This window comes from Cervus canadensis, chromosome X, assembly GCF_019320065.1.
Source record: "Cervus canadensis isolate Bull #8, Minnesota chromosome X, ASM1932006v1, whole genome shotgun sequence".
In the NCBI taxonomy this organism is placed as follows: Eukaryota; Metazoa; Chordata; class Mammalia; order Artiodactyla; family Cervidae; genus Cervus; species Cervus canadensis.
Window position 1 is genome coordinate 93,048,066 of NC_057419.1, and position 21,168 is coordinate 93,069,233.

The 21,168-nt window shown below is 36.5% G+C and overlaps 2 protein-coding genes across 3 annotated transcripts in view; both read right to left on the reverse strand.

The window, feature by feature from the left end:
* DIAPH2 (diaphanous related formin 2) overlaps positions 1-21,168 on the reverse strand; it is a 932,191-nt gene that overhangs the window by 674,095 nt on the left and 236,928 nt on the right. For both annotated transcript variants that reach the window (XM_043457771.1, XM_043457769.1), the window contains one exon: positions 19,864-20,003. In XM_043457771.1, coding sequence (XP_043313706.1) covers positions 19,864-20,003 — 140 coding nt within the window. The remainder of the gene's footprint in view (positions 1-19,863; positions 20,004-21,168) is intronic.
* RPA4 (replication protein A4) lies at positions 16,082-18,669 on the reverse strand. The gene is given in 4 exon segments (XM_043457772.1): positions 16,082-16,821; positions 16,823-17,104; positions 17,107-17,300; positions 17,303-18,669. Coding segments are annotated over 4 exon segments (780 nt in total). The 5' UTR covers positions 17,568-18,669; the 3' UTR covers positions 16,082-16,782.

The following is a 21,168-nucleotide window of genomic DNA, read 5'->3' on the forward strand; positions in this document are numbered from 1 at the left end:
AGTAGATCAAACCAGTCAGTCCTAAAGGAAATCAATCCTGAATATTCAATGGAAGGACTGAAGCTGAAGCTCCAATACTTTGGCCACTTGATGTGAAGAGCTGACTCATCAGAAAAGACCCTGATGTTGGGAAAGATTGAAGGCAGGAGGAGAAGGGGTCAACAGAGGACAGGACGGTTGGATGGCATCTCCAACCCAATGGACATGAGTTTGAGCAAGCTCTGGGATACAGCGAAGGAGAGGGAGGCCTGGCATACTGCAGTCCATGGGGTCGCAGAGAGTTGGACATGACTGAGCGACTGAACAACAATAAACAGTTAGTAACAGAGTCGAGAGTAATACAAGAAGTATTTGACTCCAAAGACACAACTTGGCGACTGAACAACAACAATCAATCAAAGAATCTGCAATCAAACCACACAGAATCCACAATCAAACCACAAAGAATCATTTCTTTGGGTCCTCATGGTAGATATAAAAAAATTCTTAGCAAGTTCAAATGTTTTATTGTCTCAGAATGTGATCTCTAATGTTAATTTTGTGGTCTTTTCTAGTTTATCTTCATGTAATACTTTAAAATCTTTCCTCCAAAACTGAGAAAAATACTATGGAAATTATGTATCTGTATGCACATACATGCACTCTCAAAATTGTTTAAATATCTTAATACCTCCAATTTTAATAAATTTTTTCAAAGCATAATCATTCAACAATGAACAGTTAAAATCCTTAATAACCCCACATTAAACACCTTGATAATTCTAAAGCCCTATCTAACAGAAATTAAACCTGAAAAGCTCATTATTTTTCTCTTCCACTGTGATATAAATGAACTAAATCAATGACAACAAAAAATAATAATAAACTGTACATGGCATGCAGATAAAACCTTTATAGGATTACAATGCAGTATAAAGTTCGTAAGTAAAAAAAAATATTAACTTCCTACTATATTCAACCTGGCTTGCACTCATTTTCAGAAAAATCTAGAAACATAGCTACTCCTAAAAGTTACATATTTGATGTCTTTTAAAACCTATGAAGGCTTTTTAAAGAAAGCATAATGCTTTAATTGCTGAAGTAACTTTGACCTCCTTCAAAAATGCGAAGACTTTCTTTTCAATTAGAACAATTAAAACCCACAACAAACACTAAAAACTTTAACATGGTTTTATCTTCATTTATGAACAACCTTCCATGAAAGAACATGAACTAATAAGAGTAGTTTTATTGACTGTGAAGTTAAACTAAGTTACTCCATATTGGCTCCTTCATTTTACAAATGAAGAAAATAAACAATTTTATTGACTTGTCTTAGATCATGAGGGTTGTTAATAGCAAAACTACTACTGGAATCAATCAATCCTCAGTCATTACATACCTCCCATTTAACTATATTATCAACAATTAACAAATATATCATCAATTAGTGATTATGAGATTTTGGATTATTTTCCTTTCATGAAGGAATATCAGACACAAGTTAAAATTTATCTAAATACGGTCAATGTGTATATTTATAAATGAATGCAATACCAGTGAAGTGTTTTTTGTTTGCTTTTAAATTTACTATGAAATCAAGAAGCAAGAGAAACTTTAGGTAATAAACACATTGGAGATGTTCAAACATATACTTTCTTTCTACTTCCCATATACCAGTAAATAAAATAGTTACTTGCTCAGCATAGATGCAGAGCCTTCTCATGTTGCAATTCATAACTATAGTTTGTAGACATACCAATGACATACAGTAAATACTCACTTCAAAAAATGTACCAACTGTTAACTGATATCTGGCTTGACACAAAAATACAAGTATTAGGAAGCACGTGGAAAAATGGAGCCATTCAACTTTCAGTTCAGTTCAGTTCAGTCGCTCAGTCGTGTCTGAATCTTTGCGACCCCATGAACTGCAGCACGCCAGGCCTCCCTGTCCATCACCAACTCTGGGAGTTCACCCAAACCCATGTCCATTGAGTCAGTGATGCCATGCAGCCATCTCTTCCTCTGTCGTCCCCTTCTCCTCCTGCCCTCAATCTTTCCCAGCATCAGGGTCTTTTCAAACGAGTCACCTCTTTGCATCAGATGGCCAAAGTATTGGAGTTTCAGCCTCAACATCAGTCCCTGCAATGAACACCCAGGACTGATCTCCTTTAGGATGGACTGGTTGGATCGCCTTGCAGTTCAAGGGACTCTCAAGAGTCTTCTCCAACACTATAGTTCAAAAGCATCAATTCTTTGGTGCTCAGCTTTCTTTATAGTCCAATTCTCACATCCATACATGACTAATGGAAAAAACATAGCCTTGACTACACAGACCTTTGTTGACAAAGTAATGTCTCTGCTTTTTAATATGCTGTCTAAGTTGGTCATAACTTTTCCTCCAAGGAGTAAGCGTCTTTAAATGTCATGGCTGCAATCACCATCTGCAGTGATTTTGGAGCCCAGAAAAATAAAGTCCGCTACTGTTTCCACTACTGCTACTGCTACTGCTAAGTCGCTTCAGTCGTGTCCAACTCTGTGCGACCCCATAGATGGCAGCCCACCATGCTCCCCCATCCCTGGGATTCTCCAGGCAACAACACTGGAGTGGGTTGCCATTTCCTTCTCCATTGCATGAAAGTGAAAAGTGAAAGTGAAGTTGCTCCGTCGTGTCTGACTCAGTGACCCCATGGACTGCAGCCTACCAGGCCCCTCCATCCATGGGATTTTCCAGGCAAGAGTACTGGAGTGGGGTGCCATTGCCTTCTCTGTTTCACTATTTCCCCATCTATTTGCCATGAAGTGATGGGACCGGATGCCATCATCTTCATTTTCTGAATGTTGAGCTTTAAGCCAACTTTTTCACTCTCTTTCACTTTCATCAAGAGACTCTTTAGTTCTTCTTCACTTTCTGCCATAAGGGTGGTGTCATCTACATATCTGAGGTTATTGATATTTCTCCCGGCAATCTTGATTCCAGCCTGTGCTTCTTCCAGCCCCACGTTTCTCATGATGTACTCTGCATATAAGTTAAATAAGCAGGGTGACAATATACAGCCTTGACATACTCCTTTTCCTATTTGGAACCAGTCTGTTGTTCCACGTCCAGTTCTAACTGTTGCTTCCTGACCTGCATACAGGTTTCTCAAGAGGCAGGTCAGGTGGTCTGGTATTCCCATCTCTTTCAGAATTTTCCAGTTTATTGTGGTCCATGCAGTCAAAGGCTTTGGCATAGTCAATAAAACTTTATTCAACTTTAGTTTAGGAATAAAAGTTCTTGGTTAGCCTTTCTTGCTTCCTTACTTAGCATGAAGTGGTCAATCATCTTTCGATTGCTTCTGATAGAGTTCAGAACACAATACCCAAAAATATGGCACTCTAGTATATTCAATATCTTAAGCTGCAGGACTACAAAAAGGGCCAAAGCAAGAAAGTCACTCTCACCTCATTCTTCCCCAGCCCACCCCTCTTCTTCCCTGAAAGCAGGAGATGAATCTTCCATGTGAAACGTGGAATCCTGCCTGTAACACTAGGAGGGAAGGCATTTGTATCATCTGATACAGGGTATTGAGGAGACAGAAGGCTGTATATACAAACTTTGTTAAACTAACCCTTAGCTTCCTAGTTACTTCTTCATCATGTACTACCCCTAGCCCAAATCCCTTTGTCTTGTCAATTTTTCACAAATTTGTTGTTTCTTTGTCTAAAAAGTATAAAGGGTTCTGGTTTTTTCAGTTCTTTGGGTTTTCATTCTCTTGTGAAGTCTCCAATGTTTATGTACCAAAAAAAAAAAAATCGGTAAAATTTGTATTCTTTTCTCCTGTTAATTTTTATTACGTTAATTTGCAGACTCAGCCAGAGACCCTGAGAGGGTCGAGTAAAACATTTTCTTCCTCTACACTTCCTTCTAACTTCCTTAACTTCTCTAACCCTCTGTGCTTTGCCTTGCTCACTCTGGCTATACTAAACTTTTAACAAACCCAATGAACTCTTATTTTGCTGGATATATCAGTTCCTCTGCCAATTCCTGTCTGCAAATGGAATGAGGCCTGGATTAGAGTACTGACAATGGAAACACAAAAACTGTGCAAGATATATGTCAAATAAGAATGGGAAATATGATGAACAGGGGTATCAAAGATGAGCCTAAATCATACACACAGGGTTCATAACCAAATCCTTGAATAGATGGATGAGTGTTCTAAGTCCAGAATCATGCTTACCTAAGCACCACAGTATGTGTTCAGCATGGTGCTTCTAATCTCCACAGTACTATTTTATAATTCATATTTATCTAGCATCTCTCCTATCAATATGTTTCAAAAATTTCCAACCACACATCTGAAAAATCATTATGCATGTATAATTTGCCTTTGGCCCTCAAAATTAACTCTTCTATAGCTGTCCCTACTTTTATTACTCTAATTTTCCAAGATTATTTGAAAGACTTGAGAAATGCAAAAAGGTGAATATTTTCATCAAACTATTGTCATGAGCAAATTAAGATACATGGTTCCAACATGTAAAATCAGTATTATAATTTATAAACAATACAAAAATAATAGCAGAAACCAAAATTAATTAAAAGCTCACACAGAAATAGCTCAGTGTAGCATATCCTGCATCCTATTTCTGGGAGAGAGTACATGACAAATTAAACTGACAGAGAGAAGTTTTTTTTTTTTTTTTTTCAAGGTACAAAACATGTCATAAAGTCAGAGCATATCCCCAGGGCAATATCCCATACCATTTACATTTAAAGTATTTTGCCATTTTAATTGACACTTATAATGCTGACCTCAACAACACTACAAAACCCTTAAAACATTTTCTTTATCAAAGAAAAATGCTCAATGTAGTTTCACTGCTGGAGTCATTTCAGGGTATTCTTATTCTTGAACAAATGCTAATTTACATATGGAAATTTATGACAACTCAATTTTTTGAAATCCATTTAACACTCTAGCACTTAGTCTTCAATACTTTTTGATGAATGAAGATTAAATACAAAAATTTAAGAAACGATCTCCAGGAAACTCTCTTGGAAGCCAGTATTAAGGATGCTATGGTACCCTTAGAATCCACGTGCAATGTGGATTTGATCCCTAGATTGGAAGTTCCCCTGGAGAAGGGAACAGCTACCTACTCCAGTATTCTGGCCTGGATAATTCCATGGACTACAGTCCATGGGGTCATAAAGAGTCAGACATGACTGAGCGACTTTCACACACATTCACATATGAAAACCTAGAGATGGAAATGACAACCCACTCCAATATTCTTGCCTGAGAATCCCATGGATAGAGGAACCTGGCAGGCTACAGTCCATGGGGTCGCAAAGAGTTGGACAAAACTGAGCAACTTCACTTTCACTTTCAGGGCAATACTCAATACTCAGGCCTCATTCTCCAAAACAGAATTAGACACAATCTGCATATTTTCAGTAATGCTGGGTGCTGCAAAACAGACCTAACAAATATGAGTGGATTGATTCTGGACTTAGGAAGGTTTGAGATTCATATTCATATGGCAAACTACTAAGCTAGCCATCTCACTTGAAGCTGATTTAGATTTTCAAAGTGCACTACAGTGTTATCCTCCCTTCTATGTTCTCCCTTCATGGATTCCATCTCAATGGAAGATTTTCAGATTTAAACTGCCTAATGTGAGAGGCCACACACCTATAGCTTTGCTGACCAGGTGGGAAATCTCCCCAAATGAGCTGCCCATTATCTGACACCAGTCGAATAGCCAGGGTCATAGAGCAAACACTGTTATCTATTGCACAAGGATTTTCTTTCAATCGACTGCACAGAATACCTGCACTCCAGGTGCTAGCTGGCATCTTAATCGTGAATTGTCAGCTATCCAGCTCCTATCAAAAGTCCAGCAGAGATGATAGATATTCCAGAGGGAGAGCCTTGGGGACATTTCTCAAGTACATCTTGGTAGAAGCTTAGATTATGGGGAAGCTGTATACCAGTACTATTACTCTGGGTTTTTGTAGAAATATCATGACTTTATTTTATTTTTTTAAACTCAGTGGAGGAAATGGACATTCGAAATCCTCTGCACTTTATGGAAAACTATCAAAGACTCAGTTCTGCTGTGCTGTCCAATGCCTCTCATCTAGAGAAACACAAAATAAAATTCTCTCGGCTTAGAATTAGAAAGAATGTCCTTCCCTGAAAAAAATAAATGCACTATCATTCATCAGATAACAGCCATATCTATTAATATTCTGCCATCTTTCCCCCTTGACTACAGGGAAGATTGGAACCATTTTATACTCAAATCACTACCTGGCATTGTCCTAGGCGTTTTGAAAACTATCAGGTTTACTTGGAGCTTGTATGTTTATCCACATCTTAGTAGGATATCTGCACCTATTATTGAAAGCTGCAATTGCTTTAGTAAGAGTCCCACAATAATAAGTGTATAAAACTCTAATGTGTGTCCAAGACCTTCACTTAAATTAATTCATATAAACCAAAATATAAATATTTCAAATGACACATATTTAGAAGCTTTCTCTTCCCAAGGCAAATGTTGTATATATAGAAAATACAATAAAATGCATATAAAGTATTTTTAAATGGAAGCTCACCTTCTATTAAGAAATCCATTTAATTATTGTGCCTAGACTCTACTGCTATATTTTATATACCTTTAGACAATTGTTATATATACACATTGGTTTTCAAATTTAAAACACAGCATTTAAACAAAAAAATGTACTGCCTTGGTGGAACTTCCTATGTCATATAATAATGCCAACATAGGAGTCATCATTTATTCTACTTTAATGTCTGTAACTTCTTACTAAAACAATACTTCAGAAACTTGAGTCAGTATTTGCTGTTCTTATGTTTTTCTTTTTGAAAATAATATGGAACACATAGATCTACTTTGCTTCTGTTATGAGATATAATACTGAATGCCTTAAGCTAAAATTCTGTTTTAAAGCTAATATTATATAATAAAAGTTCAATATCACTGAATATTTATGGGACTAACTTAGCTAAATGAGTCAACATGGTTGCCACTAATATAAATTGTTGACCAAGATTTTAAAAGAAAGTATAAAATTTGACTTAACTATTCTGAATTTACTATTTTCTAGTGTATGTAAAAATGTAGTAGGGTCCTCTAAAATAATTTATGCATTTGAAAGTTAAAGCAAACAAATTTAAAATATAACCTTGATTTTGCAGTGCTGCAGATAATGGTGCCTTATGAGGTATGCTCACAATTTTAAGTCCTATTCACATTTCTGGACCATAAAAAATTGCCCTCATTATTCTGTTTTTCATAGGTAGTCCAATGCAAAATGTTCTGAAGGTATTGATCTGCATCTAATGTTATATTAACTTTCTAAGTAGTGTCAGCTGCTTTGCCAAGCTTTTAATACATTTAATATAGGCTGTTTAAATAGTTATTAACATTCATAATTCAGAAAGTACTTTCTATTCCTAATTTGTATTACTGTCAACAGTCAGCTATTTTCATTACGATGATTATGTTAAAATGCATATTAATGTGCTAGACAAAAATGTTTAAATCTAAAAGGAACTTAGAATATATCAAGTAAAAACAAATGTGCCAGAGGTAACGCAAATAACTACACACACAGAAACTGTAAGAGATATTTTATGTTTTCACCTGCTTGAAAACTGGCTGAGGAAGCCATCATCACAGAAAGGGTAAATATACACACTATGCCATCAGTTTGGCTGATTAACTAAGATTCCAAGCAAAACAAACAAACAAACAAAAAACAGTTTCTCAGTGGGATAACATACCCTTCAATCTATAAGGCAATTTCAGCAACAACTCTGAAAGAATTCTACACAACCACAACTCTCATACTATTCTTCAAACCAATATTTGTTGTTTTTGTCATATGTTGAGAAAGCTTAGTGACAATGATTTATTGCTACACATGTCTCTGGATCTTCATAAAATATATTGCCAAATACCTATACATTCTGTAATGGGTTGGCTGGGAATAAAATTGTTCAGACTCATTGGTCATTTCTCAGCAGACACGGCTCCCTTTCATAAACTTTAGTAAAGGAATCTGAACAAAAATCTGTAAGTAACAACACAGTTCTCATTCTAAAACACACAGACCATGGTATGTGCAAAGTCTAACTCGATTTGTGATAGCAGAGTGGGATTTATTTTATAGTCAAAACTCATGGATTTTTAGGGTGTTAAACAGAGTTGTAAACGTCAGAGGAGTGTGTAATTTCCTAGGTTCTGTCATGCTACAGTAAAGATTTGAAGCAACAGACCAGTGTTACAGTTTAGTTTTATTTGGCAAGCAAAGCATAGTACATCCTCTAGGCATGAGGGTGGGCTGACCCAAAAAACAGAGGGGCTCAATTTTGGCTCCTCTTTTTATATGTATTGTCTCCTCCCCCTGATCCTACCCTACGTAAATTGGGCTAGTCAGGAGGGCTGTTTGTTTCAGCTGAGGTTCTCACTCTGGTCCTCAGATTTTCTTTTGTTCCATCTTCGCAGGCTTTTTCCTTTCTTTGTCTTGCCACCGCCATTTTGGACTCCTTTTTCCTATTCTAACTATCTAACATAAATATTCAATTTCGTTAACTCACCATGCAACCATAAAAAGACCACTGTGGAAAAGCAAGCTATGTTATCTATATCTGATGAATATGTGAATATGGTTCAAATCAAACCAACAGGTTTTACTCCTGTGAGGAGGAAGTCAGCGTCATTCTTTTTCTCTGATTACATCTAAAAATGCATGGCCACAAAATAGAGCCAGATTAATGCAAACTCATTCTCACTGCTGGAGAAGCATTGGTTGTTATTCATGATGGGTCAATATCTACATCAAATCACACATTATTGTATATAAATTACACCGTACCTGCCATCATGAAACAAATAAGAGGGCAAGAGGTTCCCTTCCCCAGAGGAGTCTAAAATCTAACTGAGAAAAGCAAGCATACATGCATGAAACTATTAGGGAGCATAAGCAGGTACAGGTGAATGTATACAGTATAAAATAAATGTTAAAGGAATTTATAGTAAGGGAGTGATTTGGGATATGGCCAGTTAATGATGGCTTATAAAAGGGATTGACTGAAATGGACATGATTCTGTTTAATTTTCTGAAATGACTATACTTCGAGAATGTTTAGCAAAACTATTAGTGTGTATGGATGCTTAAATATCATTTCACTATGGGCTGAACACAAGGAAATCAGTTAAAACTGTGGTACGGAAGCAAATCAGTCACGAGAGGCCAAATGTCCAGATTCTAAAGAATAGCAGCTTTGGAAAATAGTTATGTAACAGAGACTTAGAGACTACTTCCTCCAATATTTTAAAGGAAACTATATCCTAAGTCTAATTAGAGTATTTTTTTTCTTTTTGGCCAACCCAATACTTATTGATTTTTTAGATACATTTCAAAAGCTGATAATTAAATTAGCTATTTTCTTTTCATTATTTTGAGGTACAGTAATTTATCTCCATGCATAAATCATTATTATTTTTATTTCCATTGTTTTTACATGCCCTACTGAAATTATGATTATATTTAATAATTAATTCATTTTTTTACATTTAACCACCAAGTCTTTTTTCCATTATAATTTTTTGTATTTAAATTTTTTTATACAACTGTAAAGGTTACTTTCCATTTATAGTCCCACTTGTTATACAGTATCTTACACCAAGTAGTTTGTACTTCCCTTTTCTCCACCACCCACTCGTAACCACTAGTTTGTTATTTCTATCCATGAGTTTGGAGCACATTATGCTAAATAAAGTAAGTCAGGCAGAGAAAGACACTACATGATACCACTGATGTGTGGAATCTAAAATATCCAACAAACTAGTGAATATTGAGTATTCTTTTTTTTTTTTTTTTTTAAAGCATTATTCTTACAAGAGGGCTTCCCAGGTGGTTTTATTGGTAAAGAACTTGCTTGCCAATGCAGGAGACATAAGAAACGCAGATTTAATCCCTGGGTCAGGAAGATCCCCTGGAGGAGGGCATGGCAACCCACTCCAGTATTCTTGCCTGGAGAATCCCATGGACAGAGGAGCCTGGTCACAAAGAGTCAGACATGACTGAAGTGACCTAGCATGCATTGTTATAAGAGACAAAGAAAGGACAGAGAAGTAGAGAAGGCCATGTGACAGAGGAGGCAGAGATTGGAGTTATGCTGCCACAAGCCAAGAAGTGCCGTAAATTGAAGAAGCTCTAAAGATCCTCCCTTACAGCCTTAGGAGGGACCTGATTGTCAACATCTTGATATCAGACTTCCGGCCACCTGAACTGTGAGTTGTTTAAAGTCACCCAGGTTTTGGTAACTGTTATGGAAGTCTTAGGAAACTATTAACAGAACAATAATATTAATGACTCCTGTTGAATTTCAAGGATTCTTCTACTGTTATATAAGAAATAAGACATGATGCATTCAAGTTGATTTTTCCCTCTATGTGCTATTTTGTTGTTTTCTATACAATTTCCTCATCACTGTACAAGTTACTCTTTCTTGGGTTTATTCTTACTTTGGTTTCCTCCTTTTCTGATTTTGTTGTTGTTGTTTCATTGTTCCTGTTTGTTTCTGTCCAAAAGGAAGACTAATTAGTTGTTTGCTCTGTTGCTTTGATCAGTTATTTTTTGGTTTCTGGGAAGTAGGTTTTAAAGTAGAGGATGGTTAGATAAAGTCTTACAACTGTTGGTGGGTTTAAATCTGATGGAAATAGAAAGTATTGTTTATACTACAGAATGATTATTTGCATGTCTAAGGAATAAAAGTCTTTTGTTTTTTTTAATTTGGAAGCTCTGAGTTAATAAATTTAAACATGTTTCTTTCCAGCAGGATTTCTAAAAGCCTTTTTAAAAAGCAATGCTAATGTTCGTTGTGGGTGGGGAAAATACTACACAGTACTTTCAGAACTTTAACCACATGATGTAGACACAAATCCCACCACCACTTTTTTTTTTTTTTTTTTTTGAGGGGTGGGTTGAGAGTGTCTTTTTAACAGGAAAAAAAAAAGAGTTTTGGTCCAGAGTCAAATGGTAGATAAAAGTCTAAGGAAAGGCCACTGCTCGGGGGTGGTTTACTTGACTTTGGTAAGAATTCACAGTACACTCAGAGGAAAATTAAGGACACTGCTGCTCTTTGATGTTTTTTTTTTTCCTCTGCTCTCCAAACCCACACATACACACAGGAACACCAGAGGCAGTTCATAGTAGCAGTTCCTTACGTTTTGTCATTCACTCAACTTTTAATGCCACAAGGAATCAAGCTAAATGCATAAATACAGCACAAACAAAACATAATCTTTGACTTTCAGGAAACGTACACATAGTAACTTTCTTATTTTAATAAAGTTCCTGTATTGGCCAGTACTTGACAAGCTCATATCCCCTTCTTAGGGAACACTCTCCAGAGACACTTTCTGGGGTGGAAAAAACCTGGACCATATCACTGTGCCCCCCTCTCCCTTAACAAGGACAAACCTGAGTCAATTAGGGACTGTCACCTGACCAGAGGTGTGGCCAGCACTTAAGCAGGCCTGTAGGCTGAGGTGGCCTGGCATGAAAACCTGTGCCAGAGCAGAAACAAATAAATGGGAACCAGAGTCACCCCATCAAGAATTCAAAATGGGGAATACACAGAGGCCACGTAGTTAACGTCAGGGAAAAAAGCAGACTCATGAAGAGTTCATGTTCATAATGGATCAAATCAGGGAGAGGCACCATGGATTTCTGCTGCTGTGTTGGAGACTCACAACAAAAATAATCAGGTTCTAGGACTCCCTTGGGATATCAAGTGACCTTCCGTATCAGCCTCCATGAGGCATAGCTATACGGCTGTCGCTAGAATTTCTGTGAAATTTCTAGCTCTTTCATTGCAACATGTAACATGTCTCCCTGCTTCTACCCAGAGTTATCCCTTTAAAATCTCTTCAGGTCAGGTTCACTACTCTCCCTGAAACCCTCTAACAGCTTCCCAGCTCACTCAGAGTAAAAGCCAAAGTCCTACCAATGGCTCACAATTCTCTGCCTCCCGCCACACTGTACTTTTTGACATTCCTGGAACAGGCCAAGCATTTGCTGCGTTTTTTTTCCTGTTTCTCACAATGGTCTTCCTCCAGTGGACATCATAGCTCACTTCCACACTTTCTTAAGATCTCTGCTCACATGTCATTAAAGTCAGGGAGGCCTTCACTGGCCATATGATACAAAATAGCAACATCCTCTCCCAGGACAGATCTCAACCTGACAATTTATATATGTGTATATGTGTGTGTATATACATATGTTTATTTTATTAATTGTCTGACTTCTCTTACTAGAATGTAAGCTTCATAAGGACAGACCCCAAATGGACAAGGGGAATTTGTTATTCCTTTATGGGATATCCATCTGCTATATAAAAACAAACTACATAATATTGAATGTTATTTATTGACCCACTCCAACCTAAGGTATTACCAAAAAATTAACACATAATAGTAAAATAAGCTTTCTTAATTTATCACATAGTTATGTATTGGAATAATATCATATGGAATTTGAATTACTAGAAGTATCATTGATATGTATGGAGCAAGTGAAAGTCACTCAGTCGTGTCTGATTCTTTGCAATCCCATGGACTATGCAGTCCATGGAATTCTCCAGGCCAGAATACTAGAATGGGTAGCCATTTCCTTCTCCTGGGGATCTTCCCAACCCAGGAATCAAACCCAGGTGTACCACATAGCAGGCGGATTCTTTACCAGCTGAGCCATTAGGGAAGCACAGAGCTATGAGGTCACTAAAAAGGGCTTTCCAATGCAATGATATATAGTCTTAAGATACAATTACACTTACACTTTACAATTACAATTGTAATTACACTTCAAATAATAAATGCATTGGTTTAATGCATTTAAACCATTGATGATTTTTAATCCGTAAAAATGCAGGCACAGTGTGTTATAGTGTCATTAAAAATTAACAAGTAATATGGCTAAGTTCTCTAAAAACTATAATAAAAATAAAGCTTTATTTCTTAAACTGGTAGATGAAAAATATAGGCATTTTTATATTCCCCTTTATACCTGTTGCTAAAATATTTCATAGTTTTTTTAAAACTCAAGTCAGGCAAATTTTAATGAAAGAAATAAAAGATTTAGTATGTGACAAGAATGAAAGGAGGATATTTTAAAAGACTTTCCTTATTGTGAGGTACTATAAAGAAGTGGATAAGGACCCAGCATTGGAATCTTAGCTCTGACAGTTACTAGCCATATAGCATTAAAATGGAGCAAATCACTTAACCTTTCTGAGCCTCAGGTTCCTCATCTATAAAATGTGAGCAATAGTAATAGTAATCATAATGATTCTCTGGTTTTATGTGTGTATTTCAAGTTCTTAGAACATTTCCTGAAGGATAATAAATGGTATATATGTAAGTATTTCTTGCTATCATTTTTTTTAATATTTTAAAAACGCCTGTAGGGCATCTGGGAAGACATTTGGAGACAAATGTCTAAATTTCAAGAGAAAAGTCTGAGCTGGAAATATAAATCTAGCCGTCACAGGGACACACACACATACACACACACTCTCTCTTTTAGAACAGTACTTAGCAGACAGTAAGTACTATATAAATGTTACAATGTTAACTATTATAATTTTTAATAAGCATTTAAGAAATCAATTAAATTTAAGCTTATTAAAATGAAAGCTAATTCTTATTGCATACAGTAAATGCTCACTAAAAGTTTAATGACTGAAAAGAATTCGCAGTTGTTACCTTTTTTTGTTCATCATTATAAAAGGTGAATAGAAATTGTAAAATAAGACAATTTACAGTTCTCAGATTACACTCAACATATAAATCTAAATTTAGTAGATAAAACATTACTGGCAATTGTAACAATAATATAAACCTTGACTTGAAAACATTTTCAAATTTATTTATTCCATTTAGAATCAACTTTAATACAAATGCAGACATTTCTTATGTCTATGAGCTATAGAAAACCCCCAGTGACTAATAATCATCAATTATGTTCTTCAGGCTCCTCAGACTTAAATGTCCCTGCCCAAAATAGTCAATAGTATTTCCCCAGGATTTCTATCTTATCCTCAAAGACGTGGCTCACATATAGGGCAGAATCCTCATACTTAAATGTCCCTGCCCAAAATAATCAACAGTATTTCCTCAGGATTTCTATCTTATCCTCAAAGATGTGGCCCACATATAGGGCAGAACTGGAGAAGAAGGGGTGCACTGGCCAAGTTTATTCACTGTGTAAACAAAATTGAAAAAGAAGTCTGCATGCCAAGTGGATGATTTACAATGAATCTGAGAAGTCTGCTAACCCTAACATGCACTAAATATGCACGTATGGCAATCTAGCACTTGTTTCTGCCTCAAAATGTGTATTGATTTCCATTCACATTGTTGATTTCCATCACATTCCATTCACATCCATTCACATATATTCCATTCACAGAATACTTAGTATTCTTCTATTGCTGTCCCTCACTTGCAGCAGAATCCCAGTAAAGCTCAAGAAGTGTAAAGTGGGGAAAAGTGCTAGGGTAATTAACAAAGCTAAAAAGGACCCCAAGTCACAAAGAGAGAGGACAGTTCCTGTCAAAGGATAGGGGAGAGAGTGGGGGTGTTCGCTGGCCTTAAATTCAGGTGTACATAGAAGCGTCAGTTCCCAGGCACTAAGGCAACCAAATAAAGCTTTTTTTTTTTTTCCCCCCTTCTTTTAAGTTGCTATTTTCCTGGTTCTGAAAGAATATTCCTAGAGGGGAAAATTGACTACCTATCCAACCACCAATTGAGTCAACTTGACAATTAGCAAAGTGACCTAACAAGTCATAAATGTCAGATTTTAATCTCAGGGTGCCTGCATCTGTATAAGTGATACCACAAAAGAATATTGTCTCTCAGACTACTTTCTGCATTGAGATTCTGAGGAAGAAATATGCCCCTTGTCTCTCTCCCTCAGTGTGGTTTTCCCCAGGGCAGGCAACCTTTTCAACAGAGTGGTTCAGAATTTCTGTTTGTGAAGACTAGAATTTGGAAAGATTGTCTGATTATTTAAATAACAAACATGTTTTATAGTACGTTAACCATTCGCATCTTTCAAAGGAATATTGCTTATTTCATTGCTTTTGAAGGGGAAAAAAAGTTTAGTTTATACCTCAGTAAATTTCAGCAACAACTGGTTATAATTTTTTATAAGAATTGGCAAAGAAAGGCCACGTTCTGATAGTCTGGACTGCTGGCTTTTAAGAGTTTTTCTCTGTTTTTTCACCTTCTTTTTTGATTGAGACAAGTAATGCTTTTCTCTTCTACCTGTCTAAATGAATATATATAATTTTTAAATGAATATATATAATTTTTCTTTCCACTAATGTAACAAAACCAGTAACTTGAAAGATACCATCTTTAGTGTATGTACAACTGAGTGCTTACTTTATTCAATTATTTAAAAGCCTCACGTATTTAATATAACCTATACTAAAATGCAGGGCTTCCCAAGTGGCACTAGGGGTAAAGAACCCGCCTGCCAATGCAGGAGACAAAAGAGATACAGGTTCAATCCCTGAGCTGGGAAGATACCCTGGAGAAGGGAATGGCAGTCCACTCCAGTATTCTTGCCTGGACAATCCCATGGACAGAGGTGCCTGGCAGGCTACAGTCTATAGGGTTGCAAAGAGTCAAACACAACTGAAGTGACTTAGCATGCATGCATACTAAAATATATTATTACAAAAAGGATACAACATATGTTATTGACATCACATACAGAAGAGAAAAAAATCCCTCTAGATAATTAAAATATTAATATTCAAAAGCAAAACTAAAGGCTTTTCAAATGAATTTAGGAAAACAAATCACACAATGAAGATTTGCAAAAGTGCTTTAATGAAATGTTTGCATAAACTTTCATTAAACTTGCTAAGCTTAATAATATTCCTATAAGTACTTGTTCATCTAACCTATAAGAATAAAACCATCTTATACATAAAATAGAGCATTTAGTACTATAAATAATACATCAGAACATAAAACTTACATCAAGTCTGGTATCTGTGTACTATGCAACTACAAGAGGTTGTAATTTATAAAAAATATCACCACACTGAATTCAAAACAATTATACTTTAAGAAAAAAAGTCAAAGCTGACCCTGTCATTTAAATGTAGTATAATTTTATCTTTTAAAAAACATAAACTTATGGCAATAAGAGCAGATTACTACATGAACACGAACTGGGTACCTGAAATCATAAACTAATTTCTTTAGCTCATCTGAATTAATCAACTACTATATTTAGCATAACACAACAGTATGAATATAAGATGATAAATCAAAACATTGAAAATGAGTCTATGTAAAAACACTTTTTTTGTCTCTTAACCGGCTTCTTGACTGCATCTATTTTCTCCTAATACGTAGATATTTCGGAAAAAGAAGTTTCCATGCAAGAAAATAATAATTTTCAACCATTTCTGTACCTTTGCTTCCCCAAATTCATCCATCCAGGAGAGTTTTCATCTGCTCATTGGTAAATCCTACAAAAAGGCCAGTAAACTTATTCATCATCATCTCCTTCTAAGCTTCAAATATAGTTAGAAAAACAGTTAAGTTCAAAGCAGCTGGAAAAGCAGTGGGATTCCAAAGGATGCCAATTCCAATCTTTTGTTGAAAAAAATCTACTTCCTAAAAGTCAAACAAACTCAGTCACAACAGGAGGCAGGGTCTTCAGAAAATGGAAAAAAAGTTTTTGGTGCTTCAATCAGCAGATTTTAAATGCTCCTCATCCACAGTGGGGGTAGATGTGGCCCTCCACGGTCAGATAATCAACCACTTGCTTGACGGTCTGGATGCTCAGGTCACAAAGCTCGGTCTGGAGCTCATGAATGCGCTTGCCTTCCTATTGAGGACACTCATGAATCAAACGAAGCACCTCGTTCTGGACAAAACTGGGGTGATGCTCGCTGTGCTTCTGGGCCTCACCCATTTCTGATGGATCAACCGGGCCACTTTGCCCAGGGGCCACTTGGCAGGCGTTATCCAGCATCATGTGTACCTTGACCGTTTCTAGAATATGTGTGTGCTGTACTCATTCATGTCCTCGAGGACACGGATTTTCAACATCTCAAGGCTCTTCATCTCCACAGAACATTCGAGGATACCCAACACTTTGGCATATACTCCCACTGGAAGCAGAGTCGCCTCCTGCTTTGCTTTATCTCTGCCGACCCACTGGCAGACCTCGATAGGTAAGGTGGTCATATCATCAATCTTCTAAAGTAACTTGCAGTCTTCTCTGCCTGCCTGATTATTCCCACGACAGAAACTTGGGAAATCTTGATTCCTCTATTCTTGAAGACGTTATCAACCAGAGTGGAGGTGAGCAGTTGGTTTACACAAGGAACAATAGCCTGGATTTGGGCCCTGGATCCCGCGGACTTAGTAGCAAGAGCTACCCTGCCCTGAGACAGTGGGTCACTGCTTCCACTGGCTTCACCTGGGGCAGAGATGTTGCCATAGCTCCCAAACCCATTCTTACTCATTTCCAGGGCTCCCACAAGAGAGGAAGTGGGCTTTGGCTCCAGCTAGCAAGTTCTACAGGCAAGCTCCAGCCTCCAGCATAGCTCCCACCCAGTGCGAGCTTGTGAGGCCCGCAACTCTGGAGCAATCAGCTGCCAGGATGCAGCTGTCTGTAGTCAACTGGGAACTGCCAGCTTCTCACTTCACCCAAGAATTCTTTGGGGTGGTCTGATACCTGTTCTGCTGCATTTTAAAAGACCCATGTGCAATTTCAAACTTTTTCCGCTATCATTATAAAAATACATTTTAACAAGGTTCCCCTGCCCCCACTTTATTACTAAATGTTATGACTTCTATAGGCACATCTAAAAGATTCATTTATTCACTCATTCAATTAACCGTTCAACAGAAATTTTCAGAGCAGTAAGTTCAGTATAGTTTGTGTGAGGAGGCAGCGGCGGCAGAGCAGGGTGGCAGGACAGGGACAAGGGAGAATCTGCCACTTCTACTGTCCTCAAAGGACTCACATGTTCAAATCATTAAAACCAGAAGCATTCTGGAAAAATAGCAAGACAGCCACCTCTGAATAATTATCAAATCCAAATGCAAGTCATATCTTATGATTACCTTTTTAAACTATTTATTGGAGAATTACACTCTTCCAGTTATTCTGCCAAATGCATTACTGGTAAAAATAAATAGTATAAGATATCTCAATTTATACATATATTCAAACAAAACAACTGAGCTCTAAATTATTTGCAAGCTTCTGTGGATAGGTCAGGGAAGTACTAGTCCCATCATGTATTAGGAAAACCAAGAATAAAATGGAAATAACAGTTTCTGTATACTCATCCAGTAATTTCTAAACTTAATATTTTAGTAACTGTGGAAGTAGATCCCAGAATATTTTCATATTATACTGGAAATCTATTTATCCCTATAAAAACATTTTATATGGAGTGTATTTAACTCAAGGCTTTTTATGGTTGATAAAAGAACACCAGTTATTGGAACCTACCATTAGCAAGAACTTCTTCCTTAAAAAGCCTTCATACCTAGGTAATAATCTAAATGTGTAGATTTTTAAGGAGTTTATTAATATTCTATTTATTTTATTTTGGAATTTAAAAAGATGGTAATGATAACCCAATACGTAAAACAGAAAAAGAGACACATGTACAGAACAGGCTGGGACTCTGTGGGAGAAGGTGAGGGTGGATGTTCTGAGAGAATAGCATTGAAACAAGTATACTATCAAGGGTGAAACAGACCACCAGCCCAGGTTGGATGCATGAGACAAGTGCTCAGGGCTGGTGCACTGGGAAGACCCAGAGAGATGGGATGGAGAGGGAGGCGGGAGGAGGGATCGGGATGGGGAACACATGTAAATCCATGGCTGATTCATGTCAATGTATGGCAAAAATCACTACAATATTGTAAAGTAATTAGCCTCCGACTAATAAAAATGAATGAAAAAAAATTTTAAAAAAGAAAAAAAAAGAAATATAATCACATTAAAAAAATAAAAATAAGAAATAAACTGATTTCTGCTATCCCAAATTACATAAAAGTGTGAATTATCTAAAACTTGTAAGAGAATACAAAATTCTATTTACTTCTCAAGTTAAAAAGGAATATCAGACTTCCCTGGTGGCACCGTGGATGGGCATCCACCTGCCGGTGCAGGGATATGGGTTCAATCCTTGGTCTGAAAGGGTTCCACATGCCAGTGACTGAGCCCACCTCTAGAGCCTGTAAGCCGCAACTATTGAGCGTGCGGACTGCAACTACTGAAGCTGGTGCACCTAGAGCCCGGGCTTTGCAACGAGAAGCCTCCACAAGGAGAGGTCGGTACACCGCAACAGAGAGGAGCCACTGCTCACCACCACTAGGGAAAGTCCACATGCAGCAATGAAGACCCAGTGCAACCAAAACTAAAATAAGTTTCTTAAAAAAGAATAACAGAGCCATATATGTAATTTATCTTACAAATAAATATATAATCATTGTTATCTGAGTACAGATTTTCATATAAATGTGGATATTTAGCCTCTGGACCCATATTTTACATAATCAATGAGGACTTAACCATCCAAGTAATACTTGTATTCTTAAAATTGCACATTATTGGAGATCAGAATAACTATATATTTTTAAATGTTTAGACCTCATAATTAGACATTGTTTTATTAGCTAACATCAGACATCTGGTCATGAAATCTTAAGGTTAAAATGATGTGATTACATTCCCAATTCCCAACAATTATATACAGTACAAACTGGATGAATCACACCAAAACAGTAAAAAGCACTGACCTGACAGGATTGCTGGTTAAAGAAACCCTCAGAGATTCTAGGCAGTTAAGAAGTTTCTCATCAGAAATACCAGATCGTAATTCATGAACATATTCTTGTGAAGACAGGGTGCATTCATGTTTGCTGTTTTTCAGTCCTCCCTATGAAATAGGAAAAAACATGAAATTTTTTTAGACAAACAACAAGGTTTTATTAAAAACTTTTAAAATAAAATAATGCATAGAATATGTAAATATTTTACTATAAAAATGCATGCAGAGTGTCAGGCATTTAAAATCTTTTGGTCATCTAGAATCGACATGGTAAAGACATGTTGTATGTACCTCAACACTCTCCTCAACCTCATTTAAAAGAAAATTACACTGATGGTGCTTATGACCTGAACAGAATATGGACTTCAGTAGCATTAATGCTTAAATTTAAAATCCAAGCATTAGTATTAAAATTAGCTGGTCCTCCTTTACCCGTAGGACAAACATCTAGAAATCATTTTATTAAGTTTACTAGTTACTTCTATTCTACAAAATATAATACAAAACATTATACATAACCCAAATCTATTGAAATATGTCAGAATATCAAATCAAGTGAAATGGTAATTAAATGTAAAACAATACAGCCTCTGATTAGCATGTTAGTCTAAAGCATTCACCAGTTCCCAACTATTCCTTCCAAACGATGCTACTCCCATGCTATAGATTAATCTTTAAAAGTCATTAAATGCATTTATCTGATAGTGACTAGTTTTTAGCTTAATTTCCAATATACACAGGGTTATTTCTAGAACTCATTATCCCATCACAGCTTCTTAGCTTCATCACCTTGCCGTAACTATGTAAGTCGTTTGGGAAAAAGGCTGAGAGAAAAACATCATCAATACATTCATGGTTCTAATAACTCATAGTTTCAGATCCCAGATCTACATAATCATAACTGCCCCTTTCCTATATTACAAATGTATCCCCCTGGATTAAAACTCTAGCTTGGAGCCCATTTTGTAAGTTCATATGAATTACAGTCAGTTTTTGCTAAGTACCTAAGCTAGAAATAGGAAAGCAATTTTTTTTTCCAATTTGATAGAATTTATGTCATTAGAGGATATAGAGTTTAAAAAAAACAAACAATATGTTAATAATGAGAAATAGATTCCCTAGGGTTTCCTAATATTTGGCTTTTTATTGAAAATGCCTCCTGATATAGAAATTGTCAATCATTCTTAATGTCTGAGGTTTTCTTTATTCCATTAAATAGTAAATGTTTAAATTCTGATAAAGTCTCATGTACAATAACTATTCCCTTACACCA